This window comes from Ipomoea triloba, chromosome 11 (genome assembly GCF_003576645.1).
Source record: "Ipomoea triloba cultivar NCNSP0323 chromosome 11, ASM357664v1".
In the NCBI taxonomy this organism is placed as follows: domain Eukaryota; kingdom Viridiplantae; phylum Streptophyta; class Magnoliopsida; order Solanales; family Convolvulaceae; genus Ipomoea; species Ipomoea triloba.
In genome coordinates this window covers 9,296,391-9,313,284 of record NC_044926.1, presented here as the reverse complement: position 1 = coordinate 9,313,284, position 16,894 = coordinate 9,296,391, and the positions used below count along the sequence as shown (strand labels likewise).

General features: G+C 37.3%; 1 protein-coding gene across 3 annotated transcripts; it reads right to left on the bottom strand.

The window, feature by feature from the left end:
- Window positions 1-10,801: 10,801 nt before the first annotated feature.
- LOC115995720 (40S ribosomal protein S7) lies at window positions 10,802-12,841 on the bottom strand. Of its 3 annotated transcripts, none has more exons than XM_031234827.1 (6): window positions 12,699-12,841; window positions 12,239-12,324; window positions 12,060-12,133; window positions 11,845-11,968; window positions 11,343-11,525; window positions 10,802-11,213 (listed from the first exon to the last, which is right to left on the bottom strand). In XM_031234827.1, exons 2-6 carry the CDS (start codon window positions 12,311-12,313, stop codon window positions 11,094-11,096), a joined length of 576 nt encoding a protein of 191 aa, XP_031090687.1. In that variant the 5' UTR covers window positions 12,314-12,324; window positions 12,699-12,841; the 3' UTR covers window positions 10,802-11,093. The 3 variants fall into 3 exon arrangements, with proteins under 3 accessions (XP_031090687.1, XP_031090689.1, XP_031090688.1); XM_031234829.1 differs by having other exon boundaries at window positions 12,720-12,795; XM_031234828.1 differs by having other exon boundaries at window positions 12,712-12,788.
- Between the last annotated feature and the right edge of the window lie 4,053 nt (window positions 12,842-16,894).

Sequence of the window (16,894 nt, the reverse complement as noted above, 5' to 3'; positions counted from 1 at the left end):
CGCGATGGAGACGGAGGAGGATTAACAAATAATAAAAAAATTATATATATAACAGCCCCAAAACGACGTCGTTTTGGGGCTGTATAATTTTGGGCAGTGGGGGCAGCTCCCTCCGCCACTGCCTCCAGTTACCTTTGTTGTAATTCAGAAATCATCCCACAGATACCCTCCAGTTACCTTTGTTCTAGTTCAGAAAAGGCCTTAGACCATAGGTACCCTCGAATTACCTATGATGTCGTTCAGAAAAGGTAATAAATGCCCTTGACTTACCTTTGTTGTCGTTCAGAAAAAGCATCGGACCATAGGTATCCTCGAATTACCTTTGTTGTGGTTCAGAAAAGGAAATAGACCATAGCTATTCGTTTCCAATTACTATTCTTGTTTGGTGCAAGGTTTGTGCTAGTCACTCATATCTCTTTTTTTTTTTTTCATTTCTTTACTTTTGTGGTAATTTATACGAAAAACATGAGGAACATCATAGAAGAAGGAACCCCGATCCCCGGCGGACATGATAATGTAACCGTTCTTACGGATAGGATAGTACCAACCTACTGAGGTTAGGTCTTGGAAGCTCCGGCATCGGCCTTATATTAGACTTGAAATGGTGCTCCTCATCTGACATGCAATGCATGTTTTCATTCCGAGCTTCAATAACGGAGAGATTAGGGGTGAGGGGACGATTAAATAGACTTAAATTTACTATTTTGTTCATGGGTTGATGGATTCATGTCTATCTTTTGTTGCATGAAATTTTGAGTTTTAATATTTTGAACTACTCCGATCCGTATATTAGTATATGTGCAGGTCCTGTGCATGTAGGGTTGTTAACGAACTCCATAAGCTTAATCCCCTAACATGTCTGAACCATATTTTTAAGTTTTAATTAATTCTGAAGTCCTAAAGTCCCTATAGTTGCTCCTTTAATATGTATTCTAAACATCAGAAAATGACTCATGATTCTAAAACAACAAGAATAGAAGACGAGATTTAAAACATATCACATCACAACTCGAAATTATAGCCTGAATTGGATTGAACTGTATTCTAATCAAATCCGGGGTGGAAACCAACACAAATGCCATCGCCTAATTAAGCAAAGCATTTTGGTTCAAAAAAGATATCATACCATAGGTACCCTCCAGTGATCTTTGTTGTGGCTCAAAGGTAAACATGCACACAACAAGTTCCCTCTATCGGGAAAATTGCTTGGCAACTCGCGATTTACCTCCTCCAATAACTCTTGGGCGCTATTTGCCTTTTTCAACGACTCTTGAGCAAGAGTTCTATGCGTTTAAGATTAGTTTAGAAATAACTGGGAATCCTTCTACTCACCAAATTCATCCTTGATCTTTGTGAGCAGAGCTTCATCAATTGGAAGCTTAAGAGTCATCCTTAGTGTTACTATTCTCGGTGAGAAGACTCACAAATCCATCCTCCGAGATATCAATTCAATAAGCTGGTAACCTGTGCAGGAAACACGAAGAACATCACAGTTGTGAGGAGAAAGGAACAATATCTTCAAGCTTCTTAGCAGTCAATCCCAACAAAGTGACACTTAGCATGACCATGCTAGCTTTTCAGTTTTGGAGTGGAAATTAAACCTCCACAACCTTGGTTTGTGATGATAATAATGTAACCGTTCTTACGGATAGTGAGGTTAGGTCTTGGAAGCTCCAGCCTCAGCCTTATATTATTAGACTCGAAATGGTGCTCCTCGTCCGACATGCGTGTTTTCCGAGCTTCAATAATCCGAGGATTAGTGTGGAGAAAATGGAGAGATTAGGGGTGAGGCCGGGAGACATGGGGTGATGGATGTTTATATCTTTTGTTGCATGAAACTTTTTCGTATTTTGAATTACTCCGTATGTGCAGGTCATGTGCATCTAATTGAATAGCAATTTACCTTTCGTTGTTTGAAATTTTGAGTTTTTATATAATTTAATATATATATGTTGTATAAACATCCATCGCATCAAAAGATCCTGAACTATCTGGACCATTAGCTACTGGGGCTGGAGATTGATTCACTTGCTCTACATTCTTGACTACAGTATATCTCAAAAGATCGAATTTGAGGTTAAATATCTTGAAAATATAAAATATTTTCTTAGGACAATGGAAGTGACTAGATCAAGACAAGGCATTATTGTTATTATAAGAAATACATTTTAGATCTTCTCAAGGAGAGCGGTATGCTTGGATGTAAGTCAATTGATACTCCGATGGACAGTCAAAATAAATTTGTCATTGAGAACGAAAGTGTACCTGTAGATAAGGGAGCTGAGGTATCAAAAACTTGTTGAACGCTTGATTTATCTTTTACACACTCGATCAGATATTGATTTTGAGTGTTGTGAGTCAATTCATGCCCAACCCTATAGATCAGAGAGACACATGGAGCCAATCTATAGAATTCTTAGATACTTGAAGATGACACTAAGGAAAGGTTTATTTTTCAAATAGATAGAAAATTGTGACATTGAGATGTACTCAGGATTGGACAGGAGGCATCACTGATAGGTGATAGACTTCTGGATATTGTTGTTTTGTTTGGGGTAGTCTTATTAAATGGATGAGTAAGAAGCAATCAATGGTAGCTAGAACAAGTGCAGAAGCCGAGTACAGAGCAATAACATAAGAAATTTGTGAAGGGATTTGGATAAAAAGGGTTCTCACTTCACTTAATTGGGACAAGTGAGTTTCATCTCCTATGAATTTCTTGATTTTCCAGTTACCATATTTTAAAGAAAGAATTAAGTTAATTAGTTGTTTCCTTTATTAGAGTAGGTTGTATAGAATTTTCCATTAGTTTGATGCAAGAATTTTCAGAATTTCTTTAATATATAATTAAACTCTTTTAATCTTGCAAAATTTTTCAAATAAAAAATAAAATAAAATAGATGGTCTGTGAATCTGTGATGATCGCAAAAACACTTTGTAAAAGGTTTCTTCTCCATCACCTGAGCCAATACAAACAGCTTCGAGGCATGCTCTTCTCAATAATTCTCATCTTGGAAAGAGACTTCCAGCATATGGTGGAAGAAAGAGCCTCGTTCTGTACTGAAGAGGCTCTCCATTTTGTCTTAAAGGAGTTCAAAATCACTCTCACTACTGATGAAGGAATTGAAGGGAATTGAAGGTTAGATAAACCGAGAGTCTAAGATTGGACCAAGAAGATTACTCAATTGGCGTATAATGTACAAGGATCAAATCACACTAAAAATTGAGTCCAATAAATTAGTTAGTCTATTCATAATAAATTAATTATGTTTTCAATTTTAGTTGCAATTACTCCGATCCGATCCGTTGCATTAGAACATGTGCATCTTTTTTTTTTTTTGAAAAACCAAACCTCGGTGGATTAAATTAAATGAATAATAGAGTCAGGTGGGGTAGAGCCCCAAAACAAAAAACTGTTATGAGAAAAAGCAAGAGCGGCGAGAGAATGAGCACCTAAGTTAGCAGACCTAGGCACCAAACTAACAGTAGAATGAGCAAAAGACGATAAAATTGCCTTAGAGGCATCAATAGAAAAAGCAATATACGAAAATAAATTGTTGTATGGCGAAGTGAGCAACTGTTGTAGGTTGGCGCAATCCGTGTAGAGATCCACCCGTCCGATTCCACGCCATTTGATCTAAGAAAGGACTTCCTTACATGCCATAGCCTCTGCCATAAGCGGAGAAAAGCAACCTTGTGTTGGTCCACAAAATCCAGCTGCAAAAACAACATCGGGCGAGTACAGTACAGCTCCCACCGTGGATTTTCGCGAGGCACTCTGAAACCTGGCATCGAAGTAGCAGCGGTAGGGCAGTAGGTCGGTTGCGACAGTATGGGGTTCCGGCAGTGGCGGTGCAGCAGGCGCTGAAGACGCAGGCGGGGCTGTGTGAGCGTGATGCACCTGTCGCCAAGCTTGCATGGCTGCATTTGCCATGTACCACACCTTCTTTAGCAGCGGCAGATTCCCTTCCCAGACAACAGTATTGCGTGCCCTCCAGATGTGATAAAGAACGCCTGCTGCAAATAGAAGTTCCTCACTTGTGAGCAAGGTCATGGCACTTGTAAACCACATGCAAAAATCATTCCCCACCACATTAGACACATTAATATTAGATGCATGCCAAATCAATCTTGAATAATCACACAAAATAAGGGAGTGCATAATGTCCTCATGAGCAAGACCACACATCGGGCATGAAGGATGCACATCCACCCTCTTTAAGATCAAATTTGTAGTGGTTGGGAGCACATTAGTGAGGGCCCTCCAAAGGAAAGTCCTCCACTTTGGAGGGGATTTAATTTTCCAGAGAGACACCCATTTATCAAAGGAGCCCGGACGTGGTTCATGCTTCCCACAAATGCGCCTATATCTATCCTTGACAGTGTAGCATCCCCTCGGGTCTCCCTGCCAGTACCATGAATCCTCATAGGCAGGGGTTACTGGGATACTTAAAATACGAGCTACATCATTCGGAGTAAAAATATCTTTCAGAGTATCCTTATCCCAGGAACTAGTAGATGGATCAATGAGTCCAGAAACCAAAGAACCATCTAATGCATTAGGCATCTCAGTCTGAACCATTGGGCTGGGATCATCCGGAAGCCATGGATGCCCCCATATTAATGTTTCCTGACCATTCCCAATTCTTCTCCGAACACCAGAACAGACTAGCTCATGGGCTGCCATAAGACTACGCCAGCAAAAGCTCGGGCAACCACCAATAGTAGCATCAATAAATGAGGCCTTAGGGTAATATCGTGCCTTATAGATTCGAGCCACGAGAGAGTGGGGATTAGTTAAGAAACGGCAGGCCTGCTTACCCAACATAGCCAAATTAAAAGCTCTCAATTCCTTGAACCCCAACCCTCCAAACTTCTTAGGGATGCACAAACGATCCCATGCCTTCCAGTGTATATTATTTTCTCCCCCAGGCCCCCACCAGTAGCGATTCATAGCTCTTTCAATAGATAGACAGACTGATTGGGGAAGTAGGAAAACACTCATAGAGAAAGTAGGCATAAATTGAGCTACACTTTTTAGCAACACCTCCTTACCCGCCTGCGAAATGGGCCTTTTTATTCCAAGAACCTATCCGCTGCTTAATCTTATCTTCAACATACGAAAAGACTGCTTTCTTATTCCTCCCAATGAAGGATGGTAGGCCTAAGTATTTCCCGAAATTAGGGGCCTGAACAACCCCAAGAACCGCTATCACTTCCTCCCTGTGAGCCACAGGCGTATTCCTGCTAAAGCATATACTTGACTTATTAAAATTAACAGCTTGTCCTGACATGGCCTCATAATCATTCAGGCAACGCTTGATAACTCCTGCCTCCTGAACATTTGCCTTAAAAAACAGAAGGTTATCATCTGCAAAGAACAAGTGAGAGACAGGTGGTGCTCCCCGTGCCACCCTGCAGCCATGAAAATCACCCCTACTTTCAGCTTGCTGTAATAAGAGAGAAAGACCCTCTGCACATATAATGAAGAGGTATGGAGATAATGGATCCCCCTGCCTGATGCCCTGAGTTGGGGCTACTTGACCAACACTTTCACCATTTACCAAAAAGTTATAAGAGACTGTGGTGACACACAACATAATCAAGTTGACCCACTCAACTGCAAAGCCCAGAGCCAACAACATCTCTCGAAGGAAAGACCACTCCATGCGGTCATAGGCCTTAGCCATATCAAGCTTGAGCGCACCCCAACCACTCGCGCCACACTGTTTTCTGTTCAGATAGTGACCCACTTCCGCAGCAATAAGAATATTGTCCGTGATCAACCTGTCTGGAATAAAGGCACTTTGGGATTCGGAAATGACATTCCCTAGCAATGGCTTCATCCTATTTGCAATCATCTTGGCCATGATCTTGTAGGTGACATTGCACAGTGTAATGGGGCGGAGATTAGACACAAGCTCCGGGGTACTCTTTTTCGGGATCAACACTACATTGGTATCATTCAGACCAGTTGGGAAGGAGCAAAAACTTAGACAATTTATCGCAAATGAGGCAACATCCTCTCCAACTAAGTCCCAAAAATGCTGAAAGAAACTAGGGTTCATCCCATCTGGGCCAGGGGCTTTATCAGGGAACATGGAAAATAAAGCATCCTTGACTTCGCCTACCTCAAAAGGCCGAAGTAGGGCCTCATTATGACTGTGAGAGATACGGGGGGCAATAGTAGCAACAAAAGAATTGGCAGAGGATGTATTATCACAAGTAAAAATATTGTCAAAATAACTTAGCACAATAGCCTTCAAGGCCTCATCCTCAACCCACTCACCAGCATCATTCTTTAATTTAGAAAGAGTATTCTTCTTTTTACGAACAGAAGCATACCTGTGGAAGAATTTTGTATTAGCATCAGCTCCTCTTAGCCAGTGCTGCAAACCCTGAGCATTCGCAATCCCCAGAAAAAGGGCCGAATGATCAGACGAGCGGGTAAGTAAGTTTGTGACGGTTGCATCTAGAAGAGTACTACACCAATCCGGACCTACAAGAACCTTGTCCAACCTTTCCTCCATCCAATTTAGAGTACCCTTACCCCTCTCCCAAGTATACTGGTAGCCCAACATAGGTAGCTGAACTAACCACAATCATCAATAGCCCCCCCAAATCCGCGTAGGAGACTATCAGGATGTGGATTTCCTCCGCGCTTTTCATGCTGGAAAAAAAGGTCATTAAAATCCCCGAGGACCACCCATGGTAGGGAGGACCTAAAAGCTAAGGACCGCAGCAGTCCCCATGAATCACTCCTTCGACTACGTTCAGGGTAGCCGTAAAATCCAGTCATTCGCCATACTCCAGAACCAACTAAGCTCACTTCCACATCAACATGATTACTAGAAAAACTCAAAAGCCTAGCTGTATTGTTTTTTCGCCAAAATAACGTTAGGCCCCCACTCAGGCCTACACCTTCAACGTAGAATAATCCTTCAAAACCGAGTTTAACACGTAAACGTTCTGCATGAATCCTCCTCACCTTGGTTTCCATGGGAACCAGAACCCGCCACCTGCAAGTTTTTTGACACATCAACCATAGCCACATCACCATTCGCACCAACTTACCGTCTCCCGGCACCATTGGAGCCCTCCCTTCTTCTTTTCGAAACAGCAACAACCACTTGATCGGCTTCGGCAACCTGGTGCGTAACCGTGTCCACAACCACCGGTTCTGTCACATTAGCCCCCGTGCTTGGCCCTTCCGCAGGCACCAACCACCGCTCGTCGATCGGCCGTGGCCCTCTACTCCCTCCCGCACGTAAAGATGCATCATAAGGATACTGAGCTATTGGAATCACCGCCTCCCTAGGCTTCAAACAGAAACGGTAAGCGTGACCCAACAGTCCACAATAGAAACAAAAATTGTGCAGTCTCTCGTACTTGAACGTAACCCAACAAGTAGTTCTGTCGCATTTCATCAATCTCATGTGACGCTTGATTGGCTTGTCAACAGGTATTGCTACCCGAATGCGATAGAACGTCTTCCACGGGGCGCCGGCAAATCTTTCATCACACTTAACAAAAGTTCCGATAAAGTTACCGATTTGTTCGAGAACCAAATCGCCGGTATACCCCATAGGTAAGTCGTGCAGTTGCACCCACATATCCAAGGTATTCAATTCGACAGATGCCGGTAGGAGCCCATCGCTTACTTGCCTACAAACCAACGACGCGTTCTCAAACGACCAAGGCCCTTCATGAAGAACATGTAGCATGTCTGATTCATGATAAAACACAAACAAAAATAGGTTTGGTTGGATTTCTGAAACCTGGACTCCTTTGACAGGTTGCCAAACAGAGGCCATGACCTGACGCATAAATTCCAACTTCACCAATTTCATTGTCAAGAACCGGCCAACCACTACCCATGTCCGGACCTCCCCAGTCGCTGTTGCATGTTCGTCAACCCCGACTGGCTCAAACGCTGCTTCCTCATCCTCAAGAACCATGTCAGCCCACCGTGCCGTGATGCCTGCTACACCCCCTGCACTCAGCACCGTCGCCATGAGACCAGAAAAGCACGTGAAAACACAGGAAAAACCGGCGAGAAACCGGAGGGAATGCACTGAAGAGACCGAAACCCTAGCAAAAAGACCTAGGAGAAGAAGCAAACCCTAGACGTTGCTAGAGAGAAAATCCACAAAATCTAGGTTGGAGATGGCCTAATAGGCTAGAACATGTGCATCTAGTTGAATAGCGGTTTAAATTTTGTTGTATGAAATTATATTGTTTGTGCAAAACATGTGTAGTTGAATATCATGCAGATAGAATTTTATTTTTAAAATTAAAGCTTTCACTAGAGATGGGTTGTGGAATCCAATTTAATGTTTGTCTGTTTCTAGAAGCACAAAAACGTCTTGTGTTGTGAAGTTTATGCTTTGAAAGACAATGTGAAGAAAGTGATATGGATGCTACTCTCTAATATTTCAATTCTTGTTTGGTGCATGATTCGGGCAATGTGGTTTTCTCTTTGGTACATGATTTTTGCTATTTACTCTCATATAAGACGAGCCAGCCCATTAATTTTTTTTTTTTTTGAATGAATATTATTAAAATTGTTTTATTCTATATAAGTTAGGAACTAAACCCTAACCTCTTAGTTAAGAACTAAGACCATTTCCAACCAAGCACATTAAACCTTTTGAACAAAGATACAATTAATTGCATTAATTAATACTAGTAATAAATTTAATATAAATAAATTAATAAATTATATATTATAATATTTATATAAATATAAAATTAATTGTAGAACTAATACTTGTAATAAATTTAATATAAATAAATTATATATAATGCTTGTGAATGATCTAAATAAATCCGTATATAAAAATGTTCAACAAGTGTCCTTATTTGCATAGTTGGTTTCAATAGTGGTAAGTTATGTGAGAAGTCAAGGGTTCAAATTTTGTTAGCAATAATATTTTAAAATATATTAATACAATACCACATTTACACAATACATTTGAGGGTGGTGGGGGTTGGGAATATGGGTTATAGGGATTGGCCCGTGTAACCCACGGGCCAACCCGTATAATCCGTGTTCTCACCCGAGTTGTACCGGTCGGGTCAAAAACAGGTCGAGCTGAAATTTCTTCAGCCCAACCCGTCTAACATGCGGGTTAAACGGGCCCAACCAGTGACTGGTCTAGGCCCAGGCCTATATGTACAAGGTCTAATTAACTTTTAAGCCTACAACCTTGACCTATTTAATTAGCTATATATTTAATATTAAAATTTTACACATATGTAGGCCTTAAAAAGACTAACATGTAGGTCTTAAATAAGCTCAAAGGCTATTTAGGACTTACTTTGAAATTTTTTTTAATGACCTACATATTATATAATCTTTTAAAAAGGCTTCATACTAGGCCAATTGTAGTTTCGAGTTTGAGCCTAACAGAAAGCCTACTTACAAATTCAGACATAGGCTCAGGCGTTAAATTTCTATAGCGTGTTCTGACCTAATTATCTAAAACTCGACTCGACCTAGTATATTTCCATCCCTAATTCTTGTAGATATCCAATTATCATGTCATGCCATGCTTGATGTTACTTGATGACTAGACCTACACAAGTTTGGACATATTCTTAATTATATATTAGACATACTCTTCAAAATAGATACCCAACATGGGACAGTCTTAGAGTGTGTTTGGTTCGTAGGTTTACACATTAGGAATGAAAATCAAAATTATAACTAGTGTTTTGGTTGACACTTTTTAAAACACAACTATAAGATTTGACTGTCCATTCAATTAAAAACCCAATTCCCTAATTAAAAGTGGGTATCATTCCATTTTATTGGTAATTTGATTTTTAAGTTTGGATTAGTGTTTTTAGATTTTTATTATGTTTTTTTTTTTCATATTAGTGCTTTGGATGTTATTATATTCGGATCAATTGCCTTTATTTTTTATTTTGGTATTTTTAAAACATTTATTCCCGTTGAAAAGAAAAAACTTTATTCCCATTATAGGTGATGGATTTAATTAACCCAGGGGTCCGAATTATTAAACCCAATAAATTAAGGAAAGTGTAAATTGATAATAAAATAGGCAAAGCGATAGGAAAACTAGCTGATAAAGGTCCTGGAGACCAAATGTTGTATTAATCCGTTGTGTAAGATGATTACAAGGAATATGTAATGCTATTACAATGATTTAAGATGATTACAAGGAATATGTAATGCTATTACAATGATTCATAGATAATAGATGATATGTCTTGTAGAGAAATTGAACATGTCTCGTCTAACTTACACATAAGGTATTTATATAAAGGGAACCCAGACTACATGTGGTGGGCGATAAGATTAAGTAAATGCCCATCAATCTAGGTCGGAGACGGACTCCGAGTTTGGAACTCTTCTTGAGCTGCTCGGGTTATGCACTCCGTTTCTAATATCTCCATCAATATGATCCTTTGTTCCCATTATAAGGTTATACATAACCAAACATTAATATTAGTAACCATTATATTTCAATATTACCATACTACAAAATATGCAAAATACTTTCACCAAAACCATTTTTATTACCAAACATTTGATTCTCATATTCTTATTTTCATGTACAAACCAAACACACCCTTAATTATGTTCCAAAAAAATACCCAACAGACCATCTCAGTCCAATTAGTCAAGCTATTGTTTACCCTTTAGCAACTAAGATCACACACATCAAATAGTGATTGTTGTTTTCCTTATCCCCCAGAAAACAAAAAAAAGATGCCAAACACTTTAAGAATTTTAATATTTCTTCACATCTTAGACATGTTCAACAACATAATATTCAACTAAGCACATTTTGATTCAAATATTAAATGCTCAAAAGCCTACTTGAGCATGGAGAACAGATTGTAATATATAATTCACCCAATGTGAACACCAAATACTACTAAATTTTCATAGAGAACATGTCTGGAACTTTAAGTTGGCAATATAAGTATCTCAGCAAGAAAACTCAAAATGGGCTCCATATGGTTTTCTGCCATCTAACCAAACACTATGAATACCAAAATTTTGATATTAAACTACAAATTTCCAGTTTACACAACAAAGGATGGAAATTAAGGTGTATTCTTTAAGCATCCGTCATTGGGTACTCAAAGACAACATCTTTGCCCGAGAGCTTCCTGTAGACTGCGGAAAACGTTTCCAGCTTGTATTCAGTGTCATTCTTCTGCTTTGGATCCAAGAAAACCTACAAATACAGGAAAATTAGCAAGGAATTCATTAGGTAATAACACAAAGAGGATTGAGTGCACAAATGCGAATTAGAATGCAGTTTAAGCCGACATGAAAAAGATGATAGATTTGTCTAGACATTTACCTTCATTATCTTGGATCCATCAAGGCGATATCTAATACGCTTGCCAACAATCTCGGCTGGGACAACAACATCTTCCAACATTGCTTCATGAACAGAAGTTAGTGTCCTGCTACGTGGGCGCTGAACAGCTGAACCTCTCTTTGGAGGCCTCACAATCCTTCTTGTAGCAATCAGAACAACATCCTAGTAATAATGATTTTTAAAATCAACGAGACCATAAAGCAATTGTTATCAACATACTCCATTACTAAAATCAACTCATACACATTCACATAGATTGCTTCACTAGCAATGGAAGCGATTGAAAGAACCAATGCAAAAGAGTATTTTCAAACCTAAACCAGTAGATAATTTTTACTGGAGTTGGAAATAAGCCCAAGACAACACAATTAAGTTGATTTTATAACAAATAATTGGAGCTTTCATAAGGCAAAAATATTTCACAAGACAACATGGCAGCATTATACAAACATGGAAGAAAAAGGAAAAGCAGAACCAATACCTTCCCACTGAATTTCTTCTCCAACTCCCTAACAAGTCTAACATGAATCTTACGGAAGGCTTTTCTCAGCCTGTAAGGCACATTGATCACAACAGCCTTCCTGCTTCCTGAAACATCAACTTGTCTACACAAGAAAAATAATGACAAGTTGTAAGAAATAAAACAAAGAGAAAATTAATAACACTAATTAAACGCATATCACAAATTAGACCTACATAGCAGAATTGATGTAGAGGTCCTTCAAGTCACTTTTGAGCTCTTGGTTAGTGTTCTCCAAATCAAAAAAGGCCTGGTAAGACAAACATTATGCAGTCTCTTTCAGTGCAATCTAAATCACAAAAGGGAAAAGCAACACCATATAGAATCATCAAATCAAATATTAACAAGAGTCAACCTGTGCAACAGTTTCCTCAAACTCAGTAGGCTCCGCATCCTTATCCTTGCGGATTTTTGTCTTTGAGGTATACATCGCTCAGAGATCTAAAAACAAACAATTAACCACAAACCAACAAGGGAAAATTACAATATTGAAAAGATACATTTTTTTTCCAAAAGCATATAGAGAGACACTGACAATAAAAATGCTAACCAGCAAAACCAAGAAAACATGAAACTTAAACCGCACATGTACTTCCAAAATCAAAATCCAATTGCATAAAATCCACATTTAGGAACACACATTCGGAAAGAACTATTTAGACCAATCAATCAACGAACACAATAAAATGGGTTACATAACATTCTCACAAGAAATCAACAACCTATCCAAATTTCCTACCAACATGCGTTTTCATGAAAAATAAAAAATAAAAATCAAGTCTTTCGTATGAAGAAGAGCGGAATTAGAATTTTACAGAATAAGGGCACCTCAGCACCTGCTGATGAGAATGGATCTGCGATAGCCTCAATCAGCACAGCACTCTATCCAGAGACGAGAAAGTAATAAAGCTAGGGTTTAGAGATTTATAAATATGACAACAAAGAAAATGTTTTGTTTTGGGTTCATGTTATTGGGCCATTGTTTGAGTTTTAGGCTAATAAGCGTTTATTTGTTCTCTATAGGTCATACAGGCCCGTTTGTTTAAAAATATTATACTTTGATTCACTTTTACATATAACTAGAGGAAGGTGCTCTAGAATTTTTTTTTTTTTTTTAATGTTGTTTTTATAGTCTAATTAATTTATATATGTGTGTATTATATTTGAATAACATCAGATACTGTTAAGAATCATTGTACATAAATTTTGATGATGTTAAGATTGTATCAGAACTTTAGATATCTCATTTATATCAATCCATGTAAGTAACTAGGTATCTTTAGTCTGGGCCGAAAACTTAAGATTTTCTTGTAACTACTTTTATACGCGCATTGCGCGAATGGGTTAATGCCCAATGTTTATATTTAAATAAATATTTGAAAGTATATTAATGCAAGATTATATAGGAGAAGTTTATACATGGGTAATTGAATGTCGAATTTTTTATTTAAATATTTAACTCAAAGTATATGAATCCAAGATAATATAGAAAATTCATTATAATTATTACTAAAATAAATGTTTGCAATTTTGTAAAATCAATAGTCTAAATACTTGGTCTAAAAATGATATCATAAATAAATACTACTTTTGGTTTGAATTTTTCTAAGTATTCTTAATTCTCTTTTGAGTAACATTGTCATTGTCTTCATCTTTACTATTTGTCCACTTCCTTTTTGTTGGTAGTGTGTTATTTGCAATTGGGTTACTGTTGGTAGCATAGGTGACAATGTCATGCAATGAGATTATGATGTAGGAGCTATGGACTTTCCTTTAGATGTTCTGTTCCGGGTTCATTTGGTTCAACCATTATTGTCGAATGAGTTATTGTGGATAAAGAAATCCATAGTTTAAGGAAAAAGATTAATAAATTATTAAAAAATTGAAAATTTTAAATATGATGTATTCCAAAGATATTAATTAAAATTAAAGGTAGTTTCTCGCTTCAATTTGTTGGGTAATGGGTTATTTGAGTACTTTCATTGTCAACAAATCTCCCAAGTAGTTAATATGATTGGTTTCAAACTATTCTTTTTTTTTTTCATGGCATTAAAGAAATACATATGTATCATTTTTTGGTGTAACTACTAATTTATTTAATTCAATAAGAGTAAAATAGAGTAATTCCGCTTCAATTTGTTGGGTTATTATTTGAGTACTGTCTTTGTCAACCAATCCCCAAGTAGTTAATATAATTAGCTTCAAATTATTTTAATTTTTTTTCATAGTATTAATAAAATACTTGGTAACTAAATATATAACATTTTTTTGTACTATAACTTTGATATTTAATTACAAGATATTGTAAAAATAAGATAATGGACAATGTAATGAATATCAATTGATAAATTTGAATGTAAAGAATCTTTGCATGAGAGAAAATAAAGGCAATATAACTAATGAAATTATTTCTCTTATTTAATTTAATTTTTTGATAATGAATAATTTTTTCAAATAAAGGTATTGTAGACACATAATTCTAAATTAAAGAAATACATATGTATCATTTTTTGTTGTAGCTACTAATTTATTTAATTTAATAAGAGTAAAATAGAGTGAGAAACTTAATTATGTCAAATTTGATTGACATGGACTCCCTAAATTTCACTCTCTGATGTGGCAGGCAATGATAAGCTACTTTTTTCTTGTGAGTTCCAATACAAATTTCTACATCAAAATTTTGTGTGTATCAGTAAAAGTTGGAAGTAGAAAATGGGAGTACACATAGTATTTTCCCATTGAAAATGGAGTGGATTTGCACTAGTATAAATACAAATCTCTTTTTAAGGGATTAATTTTGATTTGTAAAGCATATAGACTCTCTCTCTCGCGCGCAGGGGCTGAAAATCAAATCCCAAAATAAGTTTGATAATGCTTGACTCGTGTGCACCTGCGACCCGTTGAAAGGATTTTCCAATTAAATTACCACTGTCCAAAAAGTTTTCGGGTGGAACTCTGTGGCTTCCATCAAAAGGTGGAAAGTGGAACTCCCCCTTAAGGTGGAATTAACGGGTGGCAGTGTGCACCATATTACTTCTTGATTTGACTGAGAAGTGACAACTTTTCGGTTAATACCTAGAAGTGGATTTCACTTTTCGGGCGTACCTTCTGTTTGTCACTTTTAAAATACACCATTCTGGAATGCATGGTTAGTCTTGATTCTAAAGAATTAATTTCAATTTTAATTTTTAGAATTAACGGATTAAATATGTATGTTATGAAGGATTCAAACTGATTTTTATCTCCTATATAAGTCGTAAGTAGTGGTTGATTGTTGAGTATGTAATTTTATATGTATGTTATGAAGGATTCAAACTGATTTTTATCTCCTATATAAGTCGTAAGTAGTGGTTGATTGTTGAGTATGTAATTTTTTGGTAAGTTCTCGCTCGCTCCGGGGGCATGGGAGCTGACCCATGGAGAATCGTCACTTGCGAGAATCGAACTCGGAATTCTTCAGCACAGAGAGAGCTCATTTGCCACTTGAGCTACCCCATTGGATTAATTAATGTGTTTGTTATATTAATTTTTGTTGAACACAAATCTTATACTCAGCCAAGGACCTTGTGGTCCAGTTTGCATCAAACCCTTCCCTTTACTCTTGTGCTTCAATAGGTTGAGAAAGTAGTTATGAACAGATACTGCATTGTAATAGAGTTAGTAGTATTAAAAAAAAATCTTATACTCATAATAATTATTATTACAACAAATTAGAAACATTACCATTGTTATTACAATTATTTTTTAACTTATTTTGGTGAAGAAAATAATTGCCAAAAGTGGAATTTGAACTCACGCCCTTTTACAAGGATAAGAATTTAAGTCTGGCGCCTTAGACCACTCGGCCATCCTGACAAACTATATTTTGATGTTTAAGTGTTTTGTACATGAGAATTTATATATAGGTAATGCTTAAATTTATTAAGTAACTCGATATAGCTAGTAATCCTAGAATGTATTTTAAAGATTTTATATATATATATATATATATATATATATATATATATATATATATGGTTCTGTGCAGGAATTTGCTCAAGTGCGGACGTGCAGTTTAATCTGAGCCGTTGATCAATGGCTCATATCAATGAAAATTTAAAAAAAAAAACGCACGTCTAGAAGGAACCAAACAACTTAACCTTAAGCATGAAAATGACGCACCTTAAGTACACAAACCACGCACCTTAAGCACACAAACAAAAGATCTTAAGAACACAAACCACAAACCACAAACCTAAAATGGGGTACCTAAATATTATAAGTGACTCACCTTAAGTACAGAAACCACGCACCTTAAAAAAGAAAATCATGCACTTAAAGCTTTAAACTGACGTACCTTAAGTTTTAACAATTGATGCACCTTAAGCACACAAAAGAACTGATTCACCTTAAGCATAGAAACCACACACCTAAAGAAGGAAAATCATGCACCTTAAAAAGGAAAACCACGCACCTTAAGTTTGACCAATACGGGAAATGACCAAATTGCCACCACGTTTTTTTAATCATTGTTAATTCTGGATGTTTATTTAGGCAAGATCAACGACTCTCATCTCACCGCATCTTTGCACCTGGGCACACCATCCACATTTGAACTGGATGGTATGCCCAAGTGTGAAGATGCAGTGAGATGAGAGTCATTAATCTTGCCTAAATCAACGTCTAGGATTAACAATGATTAAAAAACCACAATGGCAATTTGTTTTTTTGCATCTATGTCAAATTTTAATGTGCGTAATTTCCCTTCTTAAGTGGGTGGGTTTCCTTCTTAAGGTACGTGGTTTTTGTGCTTAAGGTACGTTAGTTGTTGAAACTTAAGTGCGTCAGTATAAAGCTTTAGGTACATGATTTTCCTTCTTAATGTGTGTGGGTCCTGTGCTTAAGGTGCGTTAGTTCTTCAGTTGAGAACTTAAGGTGCGTTTTTTAAGAAACTTAAGGTGTATAGATTTAAAGTTTTAGGTGCGTTGTTTTACTTCTTAAGGTGCGGAAACTCTGCTAGGTGCGAAGACTC